We start from the raw sequence: 15,006 nt of genomic DNA, 5'->3' as shown, positions 1-15,006 counted from the left end.
AGGGGCAGAACCAGATACTAGGAGTTCACATGAAGTGGATACCTAACTCCTTTGAGGGGAAGGGTTCTCAAGGAATGTTTCCAGGAGGAAATGATGTCCAAATGAGACCTTAAGGATGAGTAGAAATTAGCCAGGTCAAATGGGGTGACTTTTGTAGTGGGGACAAGGAAAGAGATTGTCCAGGCAGAGGAGACTGCATGTGCCAGGACAAGAGGCAAGGGAGCAGATGGGCTAAAAGTAGAGACCTATGGAGCAAGGAGTGAACGTGTGAAGACCAGACTGGAAGCCTTGTAGGCTGTGGTCAAGTTACCCTGATGTAAAAGCAACAGAGAGCTGTTCATTCAAGGGCTTTGAGGATCGGAGGGAATCACATTTGAGTTTATTCAGAGAACATGTTGGGTAATGTGGAGACTTGCCTGGGAGGTGGGGGTGCAAAACGGCTAGGAGGATGGTATAGTGGTCTAGGTTGGGACTCCAGTCACCTAGACTAGAGTGGTTATCAGTAGGTAATGTGGAAGTGGCTGAATCTGAGAATTGGTAAAATTGGAAAAACTTGATTCTTAGATGTCTGCATGAGAGTTTGAAGATTCAAGGAGACATCCAGGTTTCTGGCTTGTGAAACTGGGTAGATGGTAACATCATTTGCTAAGATAAGGCATATAAGTTTTGGGTGAAGGCTGTATATCTGGACCTACTAATGTGAGGAGCCATGCTGAACACCCAAAAGGAGATGCCAACTAGATGCGTATCTGGAGCTTGGAAGAGAGCTCTTGGCTGGAACCACACAGAAAAGGAATCAGAATACAGGTGTTCATTTGAAGCCACGAGAGTGCATGAAACCACTCAGGGAGGCTGAGAGAAAAGGGCCTGGAGACAGCTAGAGGAAGAACCCCAAAAGGAGACTAAGGGGTAGCCAGAGAAACAGAAGGAGTGTTATCAGGTAAGTTTTAAGAGAAGTCTGCTGTTTCAAGAACAAAGTGGTTAATTTAAAATGTTAAAATGAGAAAAAAAAAAAAGAAAAACAAACACCAACCCCCCCCACCGCGCCCCTGCCCCACCCCCCACAACCCCCCACCGCAGGCCATCTAACCTAAAGGATTTAGCAACAAAGTCTTTGTTCACTCAGTTTTATGGAGTTGTGAATGACTTTTACAGTGGAGAGCGAATTTGTATACCCCCCCTTTTTTTTGGTCTTTGTGGCTTTTGAGATCTTAGTTCCTCCACCAGGGATTGAACCCAGGTCCCCCTCAGTGAATGCATGGAGTCTTAACCATTGGACCACCAGGGGGTTCCCTGCATAACCCTCTTGAAAAGTTTGGCTTACGCAGGGCAAAATATGGGTGGAGGTAAATCTGGAGGTTTTGTGAAGATGGGAGAAACCTAAGCATGTTTAAAATATTGGTATGAACAAGTCAGTTTAGAGAAATAAAAAAGTACGAGAGAAAGAGAAAACCAAAGGAGTAAAGTTTCCTAAAGGGACAGCCCTGAGATTTACCTCAGGCAGAAAAGCACCCCCTCTCCCCCACCTGAAGATGTGGGACAGAAACTGTGCTCTGCTAAGGCTTCCTTGTTTACTGATCAAGTTGCCCTCTCTCAGAATATAGATTATCCATCACTGTGTACTTTCAGCACTGTTATCTTGAAGAAAAATCCTGTTTATAATACATGGCGTGAGGTTCCCTCATTCTAATGGTTATTTTAATGACTTTACAGTAGGGTAAAAGGCATTTGCACCCCACTCCAGTACCCTTGCCTGGAGAATCCCATGGACGGAGGAGCCTGGTGGGCTGCAGTCCACGGGGTTGCTAAGAGTCGGACATGACTGAGCAACGTCACTTTCACTTTTCACTTTCATGCATTGGAGAAGGAAATGGCAGCCCACTCCAGTGTTCTTGCCTGGAGAATCCCAGGGACGGGGGACCTGGTGGACTGCCGTTTGTGGGGTCGCACAGAGCTGGACACGACTGAAGCAACTTGGCAGCAGCGGGGTAGGGTTGGAGTGCTGTCAACACTTGTGATCATACTTACAAGTTCCCTCCCTAACCAGACAGGGCAATTTTCCATAAAGGTAAATTTGTGTATGTTGTTGTTTTGTCACTAAGTTGTGTTTGACTCTTTTGTGATCCCATGGACTACATAGCCTGCCAAGCTCCTATGTCTGTGGAATTTCCCAGGCAAAAATACTGGAGCGGGTTGCCATTTCCTTCTCCAGGGGATCTTCCCAACCCAGATATTGAACGAACCTGCTTCTCCTGCACTAGCAGAGGGATTCTTTACCACTGAGCCACCAGAGAAGCCAAAAAGTATATGTACTTTATATAAGAACATTCAGTTCAATTCACTCATGCAGTGTCCGACCCTTGCGACCCCATGAATCGCAGCATGCCAGGCCTCCCTGTCCATTACCATCTCCTGGAGTTCACTCAAACTCACATCCATCGAGTCGGTGATGCCATCCAGCCATCTCATTCTCTGTCGTCCCCTTCGCCTCCTGCCCCTAATCCTTCCCAGCATCAGAGTCTTTTCCAATGAGTCAACTCTTCGCATGAGGTGGCCAAAGTACTGGAGTTTCAGCTTTAGCATCATTCCTTCCAAAGAACACCTAGGGCTGATCTCCTTTAGAATGGACTGGTTGGATCTCCTTGCAGTCCAAGGGACTCTCAAGAGTCTTTTCCAACACTACAGTTCAAAAGCATCAATTCTTCGGTGCTCAGCTTTCTTCACAGTCCAACTCTGACATGACCACAGGAAAAACCATAGCGTTGACTAGACGGACCTTTGTTGGCAAAGTAATGTCTCTGCTTTTGAATATGCTATCTAGGGTGGTCATAACTTTTCTTCCAAGGAGTAAGCATCTTTTAATTTCATGGCTGCAATCACCATCTACAGTGATTTTGGAGCCCCAAAAATAAAGTCTGACACTGTTTCCACTTTTTCCCCATCTATTTCCCATGAAGTGATGGGACCGGATGCCATGATCTCCGTTTTCTGAATGTTGAGCTTTAAGCCAACTTTTTCACTCTCCTCTTCCACTTTCATCAAGAGGCTTTTTAGTTCCTCTTCACTTTCTGCCATAAGGGTGGTGTCATCTGCATATCTGAGGTGATTGATATTTCTCCCGGCAGTCTTGATTCCAGCTTGTGCTTCTTCCAGCCCAGCGTTTCTCATGATGTACTCTGCATATAAGTTAAATAAGCAGGGTGACAATATACAGCTTTGACGTACTCCTTTTCCTATTTGGAACCAGTCTGTTGTTTCATGTCCAGTTCTAACTGTTGCTTCCTGACCTGCATATAGGTTTCTCAGGAGGCAGGTCAGGTGGTCTGGTATTCCCATCTCTTTCAGAACTTTCCACAGTTTATTGTGATCCACACAGTCAAAGGCTTTGGCATAATCAATAAAGCAGAAATAGATGTTTTTCTGGAACTCTCTTGCTTTTACGATGATCCAGCGGACGTTGGCAATTTGGTCTCTGGTTCCTCTGCCTTTTCCTTTTTTTTTTTTTTTTTACTTTAAGTGAGGTTCGTCCCACAGCAGTCAGCCTATGACCGCAGCACTGCACCCGCGCACTGATCTGCCCTTCCTGCGCAGGCGCGGCGGAAGCTTGGGGACGCCCCACCTCTGGACGGGAAGCAGCTGTCCTCTGCCTTTTCTAAAACCAGCTTGAACATCTGGAAGTTCACGGTTCACATATCGCTGAAGCCTGGCTTAGAGAATTTTGAGCATTACTTTACTAGCGTGTGAGATGAGTGCAATTGTGTGGTAGTTTGAGCACTCTTTGGCATTGCCTTTCTTTGGGATTGGAATGAAAACTGACCTTTTCCAGTCCTGGGGCCACTGCTGAGTCTTCCAAATTTGCTGGCATATTGAGTGCAGCACTTTCACAGCAGCATCTTTCAGGATTTGAAATAGCTCAACTGGAATTCCATCACCTCCACTAGCTTTGTTCATAGGGATGCTTTCTAAGGCCCACTTGACTTCACATTCCAGGATGTCTGGCTCTAGGTGAGTGATCACACCATCGTGATTATCTTGGTCGTGAAGATCTTTTTTGTAGTTTTTCTGTGTATTCTTGCCACCTCTTCTTAATATCTTCTGCTTTTGTTAGGTCCATACCATTTCTGTCTTATCAAGCCCATCTTTGCATGAAATGTTCCCTTGGTATCTCTGATTTTCTTGAAGAGATCTCTAGTCTTTCCCATTCTGTCGTTTTCCTCTATTTCTTTGCAGTGATCTCTGAGCAAGGCTTTCTTATCTCTCCTTGCTATTCTTTGCAGCTCTGCATTCAGATGCTTGTATCTTTCCTTTTCTCCTTTGCCTTTCGCTTCTCTTTTTTTCATAGCTATTTTTAAGGCCTCCCCACACAGCCATTTTGCTTTTTTGCATTTCTTTTCCATGGGGATGATCTTGATCCCCGTCTCCTGTACAATGTCACGAACCTCCGTCCATAGTTCATCAAGCACTCTATCAGATCTAGTCCCTTAAATCTATTTCTCACTTCCACTGTATAATCATAAGGGATTTGATTTAGGTCATACCTGAATGGTCTAGTGGTTTTCTCTACTTTCTTCCATTTAAGTCTGAATTTGGCAATAAGGAGCTCATGATCTTAGCCACAGTCAGCTCCCGGTCTTGTTTTTGCTTACTGCACAGAGCTTCTCCATCTTTGGCTGCAAAGAATATAATCAATCTGATTTCGGTGTTGACCATCTGGTGGATGTCCATGTAGAGTCTTCTCTTGTGTTGTTGGAAGAGGGTGTTTGCTATGACCAGTGCGTTCTCTTGGCAAAACTCTATTAGCCTTTGCCCTGCTTCATTCTGTATTCCAAGGCCAAATCTGCCTGTTACTCCAGATGTTTCTTGACTTCCTTCTTTTGTATTCCAGTCCCCTATAATGAAAAGGACATCTTTTTCGGTGTTAATTCTAAAAGGTCTTGTAGGTCTTCATAGAACTGTTCAACTTCAGCTTCTTCAGCGTTCCTGGTTGGGGCATAGACTTGGATTACTGTGACATTGAGTGGATTGCCTTGGAAATGAACAGAGATCATTCTGTCATTTTTGAGATTGCATCCAAGTACTACATTTTGGATTCTTTTATTGACCATGATGGCTACTCCATTTCTTCTGAGGGATTCCTGCCCACAGTAGTAGATATAATGGTCATCTGAGTTAAATTCACCCATTCCAGTCCATTTTAGTTTGCTGATTCCTAGAATGTCAACATTCACTCTTGCCATCTCCTGTTTGACCACTTCCAATTTGCCTTGATTCATGGACCTAACAGTCCAGGTTCCTATGCAATATTGCTCTGTAGAGCATCAGACCTTGCTTCTATCACCAGTCACATCCACGACTGGGTATTGTTTTTGCTTTGGCTCCATCCGTTCATTCTTTCTGGAGTTATTTCTCCACTGATCTCCAGTAGCATATTGGGCACCTACTGACCTGGGGGGTTCCTCTTTCAGTATCCTATCATTTTGCCTTTTCATATTGTTCATGGGGTTCTCAAGGCAAGAATACTGAAGTGGTTTGCCATTCCCTTCTCCAGTGGACGACATTCTGTCAGACCTCTGCACCATGACCCGCCCATCTTGGGTGGCCCCACAGGGCATGGCTTAGTTTCATTGAGTTAGACAAGGATGTGGTCCTAGTGTGATTAGATTGACTAGTTTTCTGTGATTATGGTTTCAGTGTGTCTGCCCTCTGATGCCCTCTTGTAACACCTACCATCTTGAGTTTCTCTTACCTTGGATGTGGGGTATCTCTTCTCTTACTTGGGTTTCTCTTACCTTGGACCTGGGGTATCTCTTCACGGACACCTCTAAGGCACATTAAACATTAAGCATCTGTGACTCCTACATATGTACTATCTTGAGACTTGGTTAAATTGTTTTACCTTTTCTAGTCCTATTTTATGTAAAATCACCAGTCTTTACAAAAGCATCCTACTTTTAATCTTTACAGAGGGCTTCCCTGGTGGCTCAGATAGTAAAGCATCTGCCTGCAATGTGGGAGACACAGATTCAATCCCTGGGTTGGGAAGATCCCCTGGGGAAGGAAATGGCAACCAACTCCAGTACTCTTGCCTGGAAAATTCCATGGATGGAGGACCGCCCCCCGCCCCGTCCACAGGGTCGCAAAGAGTTGGACATGACTGAGCAACTTGACTTTATCTTTACAAATGGATGCATACTATTGAGTCAGTAATTTCACCACCAATTAGATATAGTTTGACCACTAGTTAATAGAGGTTGATGATGTTTGAGGTTTTCTGTTTTTGTATCCTTTTATCATGGACTTTCAGAAGAATTGCAAACTCTGTGGTTGGGAGGAAACTACTGTGACTTTTTTAATGTAGTTAATGGATTTAGGTCCAAATTACTTGAAGTTATGATTCAACACATCATTCTAGGTGATTGATAAATTATCTACCATTTGCATTCTATTATCCTTTTCTATTCTTTACATGGGTTCATCTTTAAGGGAATATAATTCCTGACAGTTTCAACGTTAACAGTCCAATATTCTAGAGCACCTCTGTTCAACAGAACTTTTTGCAATGATGAACAGACTATATTTGCACTGTCCAATACAGTAGCCACTAGTTACTTGTGGTTAACTAAGCACTTGGAATGTATCTACGTGGCTGAGGAAGTAAATTTTAAGTTCTATTTATTTTTAATTAGCTTTGATAGCCACAGTGACTCTGGTGACCCTATTTTTACATCTGATGTTGAAATTTGCTTATTAATGATGGCAATCAATCCTCTTTAAAGACTTTGAAATGTGATAAAATGTTGGCTACTAAATGCTTGGTAAAAAACCAATGACTACCACTAATCATTTAATTTTGCCTACCTTGCTAAGTTTCAAGCCAAATTTTTGAAAAAGAAAGGTATATTTATATATCTCTAGTAATTTAGCATGGAACTCTAGAGTATTTCCTCATAAGGACCTCTTCTTTACTGATAGCCAAGTAAAAATAATTATTAGTTGGCTAAATATTGTTTTCTAGCCCTTGCAGCTTAAAAAAAGACTTGGCAAAGGTTATAAGGCAAAAGGTGACCAACACAAAAATCTTCATATATATTAGTTGATATAAGACTCCAGCTGATACTTAATACTTTATTAAGAAGATTCCAATTAAAAAGAATGAAAAGTATGCAAAGTATTTGGTAAGAAAACAAAAGCAGATCTTTACTATCAGTGTGGAGTACTAGCTGACAATTACTGGTTTCTCCAGTGAGACTACAACCTACTTGTGACTGAAGAAATAATTCTTTTGTTTGTAAGCAATTTGGCTAGGAAACAAACAAGGGAAAGGAACCATATATAATTCCACTTTGATCAATTCATACAAGTGAAATGAAATAATTTTACTAATATACTCAAACTTTAATTATCTTTACTCCCAAGGTTTGTAAAAATTCAGTTATTTAAATTTGATTTAAATTTGGTATTTATATTTTTAATATGTAAGGGTAAGGAATCTCTGATGTTACAATAAGACAGGAAAAAAACAAAAGCATCTCATGAAAGAGATACAGCCAAATACAAAAACAAGAAATGTAGTCTCTTGATACAGCCAAATTATTGTATTAAAACCATTCAAACTACAGTTCTAGGGGTAGAGATAGGGAAGGCATTTAAAAGCTTCCTTTAAATTCACCATGAGGATCAATTTTGAAAGGACAAAAGTGATTTATGATCTATGGACATATCGCTAGGGAATAAAAACTAGCAATGAGTTCTAAAAGTTAAATCTAACTATAAAAAATTCAAACTTGGAAAAAAAAATTCTGGTTTCAACTGAGTTATTTTTTTGGTTCATTTTATATGTTATTTATTCTTTCTCCAAATGAGTATTTATTATTTGTACAGGTACACAAAAGTAATTCCCATTTTTCTTAAAACATACTAAAAATATTTATTAACCACAAAAAATACTCACTTTGACTTGAAAAATGATGAGCATGGCTATTTTCAAAATAGCAGTAAATGCAAGAACCGAACATATATAAATCATGAAAAATGTACATCTCATTTTTGACAAAAATAAGTTCTATTTATACATTAATGCTTTATTATCAGCTTCTATATGATATCCTCCGACCTTATTTACATTTACTATGAGATTTCTAATATTATGTGTAACTCAAAGGCACTCAATTCGGAGATTATAAAGTCCTGAGATTCCCAACTAAAATTTGAAAATAAATAATTCAAAGACCACAGAATATGAAAATGTTTAACGTATAATATTTGGTATATAAATAATCTGTGACCTAATAATAAAGTTGTACAGAATGTCAAAGAAAAGACCATAAAAGGCAAAGGAATATCCTTGGAATCAGACTAATTTTCTTCCCCTATTCAAGATCATTTGAAAGCCTGAAGCTGATTTTTTTCTTGTTAAAATTCTAGGAAAGCAAAATAAAAAAGCATGAAAATGCTTAAGTTAAATAAAAGTTCCTCAGCTTAGTCTTCAAAACCATGAAAAAATATTTAATGACTAATAACATATGTAGACTAGAAGAATATCTGACTAGTAGGAGGAATCATAAAGAGCAGCTGGAAAAAAAATTAAGGACAGCTTTAAATATACCAATTGAAAGAGCATTTATAATTGGCCAGATTATTCCTTTAGCATTCTTTTAGTCAGATAAAAATGAAACTAACAGATGGATAATTGAGGTTCATTAACATTAAGTAGGATCAAAGTTCAAGCTGAAAACTGACTCTATGTATGGTTGCAGAGAAATGGGAAATTTACCTATAGCAATTTTCTACTGATGCTAAATTAAAAAGCATGAGTTGATATCTTTATTAGCAAATGGTTTGACAGATATTCTCTTGGCTTTAAAATGCTTTTCCATATATGCATAGAAATGTAATGAGGATAAGAATAGTCTTCTGTATTATCTGTACAGTTCGTAAGGCCTTTGTCATTGTTAGTCACCTTAGATGTGAATATCTGCAGGGCCATTAAATTAAAGCTGGCAAAAAAGTTTTCAAAGTGCTACTGTTTCCAACTGGTGAGTTCTTCAGTTTTCTGGATTTTCTGGATGATGACTATTTTCAGTTCTTTTTTCTGGCGATATATACAGGAAGTTACAGCAGATATATAAAGGGAAGATCAGAAGCCTGCTGTCCAAGTTCATCACTACTTGTTCCTATAAAACAAATTTGTTACTTTAATGATAATAGTAGTAGTATAAAAATAAAACAGAGAACCAACTGTTGAATTGAGTGAACTAAAGGTTAGTATGGTGGTTAAAAGTTTGCATCTGAAATCTGACAGTCTCTGTTCAAATCTCAAGACTTCCACCCACTAGCTTTGTGACCTCAGGCAAGTCACTGACTTTATCAACTGCAGCTTCCTCACTGTAAAAGAGGAGAATAACCAGTCCATAGGATTATACTAGGATTAAATGAGACAATGCACATAGAGGGCTCAGCAAAGCCAGCTATATATTAAGTTACCAATAACGGTAGTTATTTTCATTACTGGAAAATTTCTATCAAGTACCTACATATTTTATGAACAGATAACGGCCCAGAAATACAGAGAATTCTCATTTGGTTTCTATGTCTGATGGTCTTTATGTGCAGCAAATACTTGATGGGAGTCATTATTGTCACAACAATAAGCATGGCCCCTTCCCACCCTTGTCTAAGATTTCCCACCATCTCTAATGCAAACAAGTTATTTGTCTCTTGGAACCTAAAATACATTACCATGTAAAATCAATTTCAAGTTCAGTTACATCAATATACATGAGAGCAACTTGAGATTCTAGAGACAGGAGTTGATACTACACCTGAGAGCTACAAATATAACCCTCACTCACTCATGTTACAGATCTCTGGAACCGTTTACCAGCAGGTTTTCATGAAAAGAATAAATCCTTTTAGAGTATAAGCAGGAGCCCTGAAATGGGAACTCCTCTATTTTTTCAATAGTTGGATATATTCTCTGAACTAATATGCATTTGTTTTATCTTTATACATTCTGGAGAATATACTTTTTAAAAAAAGTTAAAAAAATATTTATTTTTGACTGTGCTGGGTCTTTGATTCTGTGTGGACTTTCTCTAGTTGTGGTGAGTGGCGGCTACTCCTCATGGTAGTACACAGGCTTTAGGCGAGCGGTCTTCAGTAGTTGCAGCTCATAGGCTCAGCAGTCACGGCTTCTGGGCTCTAGAGTATGGGCTCAGTAGGTGTGATGCACGGGCTTAATTATCTGCGGCACATGGAATCTTCCCGGACCAGCGATCAAACTCATGTCCCCTGCACTGGCAGGCAGATTCTTATCCAGTGTACCACCAAGGAAGTCCCTGAAGAATATACTTTTAAAATACTGTTTAAATCTAGAATTTTATATTATTTACTGAAGCATGTGTTCCTACTAAGGGACTAAAGAGGGACTAAAACTGCAACATTTGAGTGACAGACAAAGGCTCAGCTAGATACAGCTTCTGTGTTGGGGGAGCAGCAAGATAAATTTGGATAAAGAAGGCAGGGAATAGAAATGTTACACACAGACACACACACTATAGTCTCCAAATTGGGCAAAGTGGTATTTTGTTGTTTAAGTGAACAAATGGATATGATGACAAGTCAGATGAGGCATCACCTGGGCTGATGGTGCAAACAGGGCTGGCAGACAGCAAGCATGTCAAAGCACAGTTGACCTTCAGATGCTTAAGTCACCCTGGACTAGTCAACATGTGTAGCAATAACCTGACTCAAGGCAGATTTACTAAGTCTATTGAGGACAAAGGCTTTGATGATGTGTGTATCTGATGATAAAAGCAAGATTCTCTACTCACAACTCTTAAGAAAATTAGCATTCTGGTATATAAATATAGTTAAGGTTGGTGGGGGAGAGTAGGTCAAAGACCCAATTCTGGGGAAAGAGAGCCATGCAGATATCACTTGGGGGCTGAATGGACATACCAATTTCTGATTATAACACTGTACTAATCCCCATTTCCCGTTCATTAGACACCTAATTCTTGCTTTCTTAAAACCTTTAATGCCGCCCGATGGCTCAGTTTATATCTATACATGCACCTTTATCTTTAGAAAAGCTCCATTTTCCTTCTTCCACTATGGCATGGGAGCAGTGAAGCCCATACATCACAGCATCAGACATAGTGGTGGTATCTTCCTAGTTTTCATCTGTTTCCAGACTGTTTTTTCTATCTTCTCTGCTTCTCTGAGGCTCATGTTACTTATTTCTACTATAGCTCTATTATTTCTAAATTCCAGAATCCTTAAGTCCAACTCCTTACTAGAAATCTTCGCTTAGACATAAAGCAACTCAAGTTTAAATCATCAGCTACTGAATACTACCTACCGTTTCCATTCTTTTTGGGCCGTCAGTGCTGTCATGCTTGCAACTGGTTTTGATTCCCCATCCTAGTTCTTAAATACTTCATTCCAGGTTACTTTTTTTGCCCACCCCTTAAATACCAAGGCTCCCTAGGTTTCCATCCTGTCATATTCTCAACATAATTTCCTGTAGGTTGTCTGATCCAATCGTTATTCCTAGCCCAGGCACTGCTGATAAACGCTAGACCCATTTATCCACCAGTGTTCCAATTTTTACCTCAGTGCCCTCAAATCAAATATGCTTTAAACAGAATTCATCATCTCTTTACCCCCAAGTCATGTTCATTTTCCTTCCTATAATTCAAATATAAGGGAAAAAAGTTTCCCAAGTCACAAAGCCAGGTACTATCTCTGACTACTTTCTTCCTCACGCTCACACACACTTAAGCATCAAATTCTACCAAGTGCACCCCTTAATTTTGAGAACCTATCAACATCTCTTCACCCCATTACTATCCTCCTTAAGTTGAGGTTCTCGTTGTTTCTGATCTGGGTTACAGCAAGAGCATCTTTTTTTTTTTTTTAATTGGATATTGGTTTATTTTTTTAAAGGGTCTTTACTGAGGTATAAACATACAAGTTACATAAAATATACAATAAGTTCTACTACATGTATATACACTTGAGAAACCAGCATACTCAAGATAATAGACATATCCACCCCCATCCATCCCCCTCAGTGTCCTTAGGTTCCTGATGCTTCCTCCACCCTCTGGAAACCAACTGCCTGCTTCTGTTCCATAGTCTGCCTTTTCTAGGGTTTTAAATAAAAAGAAGCATACAGAATGCACTCTTTTTTGTCTCACTGCTTGCATTTAGCTTAATTATTTCATCCATGTTCTGTGTACCAGTAATTCATGCTTTGTTTACTGCTGATAATTTGGATTATAGCAATAGTTTCTAAAAACTGTCTTCTTGCCATTATCATGCCTCTAAGCTCAAAATGAATTCTAAAGACCTAAATGTAAGATCAGAAACCATAAAACACTAAGAGGAGAACATTGGCAGGACATTGTATAAAATATAAAATCATAGCAAAGTCCTCTATGACCCACCTCCCAGAGTAATGAAATAAAAACAAAAATAAACAAATGAGACCTAATTAAACTTAAAATCTTTTGCATGGCAAAGGAAACTATATAAACAAAGTGGGAAGACAATCTTCAGAATGGAAGAAAATAATAGCAAATGAAACAACTGACAAAGGATTAATTTCCAAAATATACAAGGAGCTCATAAAACTGAACACCAGAAAAACAAACAACCCAATCAAAAAAGTGGGTGAAAACTTAAACAGATATTTCTCCAAAGAAGACAAACAGATGGCTAATAAACACCTGAAAAGATGCTCAACACCACTCATTCAGTTCAGTTCAGTTCAGTCGCTCAGTCGTGTTCCAACTCTTTGCGACCCCATGAATTGCAGCATGCCAGGCCTCCCTGTCCATCACCAACTCCCGGAGTTCATTCAAACTCACGTGTATCGAGTCAGTGATGCCATCCAGCCAATCTCATCCTCTGTCGTCCCTTTCTCCTCCTGCCCCCAATCCCTCCCAGCATCAAAGTCTTTTCCAATGAGTCAACTCTTCGCATGAGGTTCCTTCCAAAGAATACCCAGGACCGATCTCCTTTAGAATGGACTGGCTGGATCTCCTTGCAGTCCAAGGGACTCTCAAGAGTCTTCTCCAACACTGTAGTTCAAAAGCATCAATTCTTCAACGGTCAGCTTTCTACACAGTCCAACTCTCACATCCATACATGCTACTGGAGATCAGTGGAGAATAACTCCAGAAAGAATTAAGGGATGGAGCCAAAGCAAACACAATACCCAGTTGTGGAGTGACTGTGATAGAAGCAAGGTCTGATGCTGTAAAGAGCAATATTGTATCAGATCAGATCAGATCAGATCAGTCGCTCAGTCGTGTCCGACTCTTTGTGGCCCCATGAATCACAGCACGCCAGGCCTCCCTGTCCATCACCAACTCCCGGAGTTCACTCAGACTCACGTCCATCGAGTCAGTGATGCCATCCAGCCATCTCATCCTCTGTCGTTCCCTTCTCCTCCTGCCCCCAATCCCTCCCAGCATCAGAGTCTTTTCCAATGAGTCAACTCTTCGCATGAGGTGGCCAAAGTACTGGAGTTTCAGCTTTAGCATCATTCCTTCCAAAGAAATCCCAGGGCTGATCTCCTTCAGAATGGACTGGTTGGATCTCCTTGCAGTCCAAGGGACTCTCAAGAGTCTTCTCCAACACCACAGTTCAAAAGCATCAATTCTTCAGCGCTCAGCCTTCTTCACAGTCCAACTCTCACATCCATACATGACCATAGGAAAAACCATGGCCTTGACTAGACGGACCTTTGTTGGCAAAATAATGTCTCTGCTTTTGAATATGCTATCTAGGTTGGTCATAACTTTCCTTCCAAGGAGTAAGTGTCTTTTAATTTCATGGCTGCATCACCATCTGCAGTGATTTTGGAGCCCAAAAAAATCAAGTCTGACACTGTTTCCACTGTTTCCCCATCTATTTCCCATGAAGTGATGGGACCGGATGCCATGATCTTCGTTTTCTGAATGTTGAGCTTTAAGCCAATTTTTTCACTCTCCTCTTCCACTTTCATCAAGAGGCTTTTGAGTTCCTCTTCACTTTCTGCCATATGGGTGGTGTCATCTCCATACCTGAGGTGATTGATATTTCTCCCAGCAATCTTGATTCCAGCTTGTGCTTCTTCCAGTCCAGCGTGTCTCATGATGTACTCTGCATATAAGTTAAATAAACAGGGTGACAATATACAGCCTTGACGAACTCCTTTTCCTTTTGGAACCAGTCTGTTGTTCCATGTCCAGTTCTAACTGTTGCTTCCTGACCTGCAGATAGGTTTCTCAGGAGGCAGGTCAGGTGGTCTGGTATTTCCATCTCTTTCAGAATTTTCCACAGTTTATTGTGATCCACACAGTCAAAGGCTTTGGCATAGTCCATAAAGCAGAAATAGATGTTTTTCTGGAACTCTCTTGCTTTTTCGATGATCCAGTGGATGTTGGCAATTTGGTCTCTGGTTCCTCTGCCTTTTCTAAAACCAGCTTGAACATCTGGAAGTTCACGGTTCACATATCGCTGAAGCCTGGCTTAGAGAATTTTGAGCATTACTTTACTAGCGTGTAAGATGAGTGCAATTGTGCGGTAGTTTGAGCACTCTTTGGCATTGCCTTTCTTTGGGATTGGAATGAAAACTGACCTTTTCCAGTCCTGGGGCCACTGCTGAGTCTTCCAAATTTGCTGGCATATTGAGTGCAGCATCTTTCAGGATTTGAAATAGCTCAACTGGAATTCCATCACCTCCACTAGCTTTGTTCATAGGGATGCTTTCTAAGGCCCACTTGACTTCACATTCCAGGATGTCTGGCTCTAGGTGAGTGATCACACCATCGTGATTATCTTGGTCGTGAAGATCTTTTTTGTAGTTTTTCTGTGTATTCTTGCCACCTCTTCTTAATATCTTCTGCTTTTGTTAGGTCCATACCATTTCTGTCTTTTATCAAGCCCATCTTTGCATGAAATGTTCCCTTGGTATCTCTCATTTTCTTGAAGAGATCTCTGGTCTTTCCCATT

At 40.4% G+C, this 15,006-nt stretch overlaps 1 protein-coding gene and 1 long non-coding RNA gene across 3 annotated transcripts in view; one reads left to right on the top strand and one right to left on the bottom strand.

Annotated features, from left to right (window-relative positions):
* The window catches only part of LOC139185803 (uncharacterized), a 39,633-nt gene that overhangs the window by 1,402 nt on the left and 23,225 nt on the right, over positions 1–15,006 (top strand). The window lies entirely within an intron of this gene.
* The window catches only part of GMCL1 (germ cell-less 1, spermatogenesis associated), a 56,660-nt gene continuing 48,765 nt past the window's right edge, over positions 7,112–15,006 (bottom strand). Inside the window, exon 14 of one of the 2 annotated variants that reach the window (XM_019970452.2) lies at positions 7,112–9,173. In XM_019970452.2, the coding sequence (XP_019826011.2) occupies positions 9,045–9,173 (129 nt within the window). In that variant the 3' untranslated portion in view covers positions 7,112–9,044. Of the gene's footprint in view, positions 14,155–15,006 lie in introns of both variants that reach the window. The other variant, XM_070798918.1, reaches the window with a different exon arrangement.

This window comes from Bos indicus, chromosome 11, assembly GCF_029378745.1.
Source record: "Bos indicus isolate NIAB-ARS_2022 breed Sahiwal x Tharparkar chromosome 11, NIAB-ARS_B.indTharparkar_mat_pri_1.0, whole genome shotgun sequence".
In the NCBI taxonomy this organism is placed as follows: Eukaryota; Metazoa; Chordata; class Mammalia; order Artiodactyla; family Bovidae; genus Bos; species Bos indicus.
This window is presented reverse-complemented; position numbering and strand designations above follow the sequence as displayed.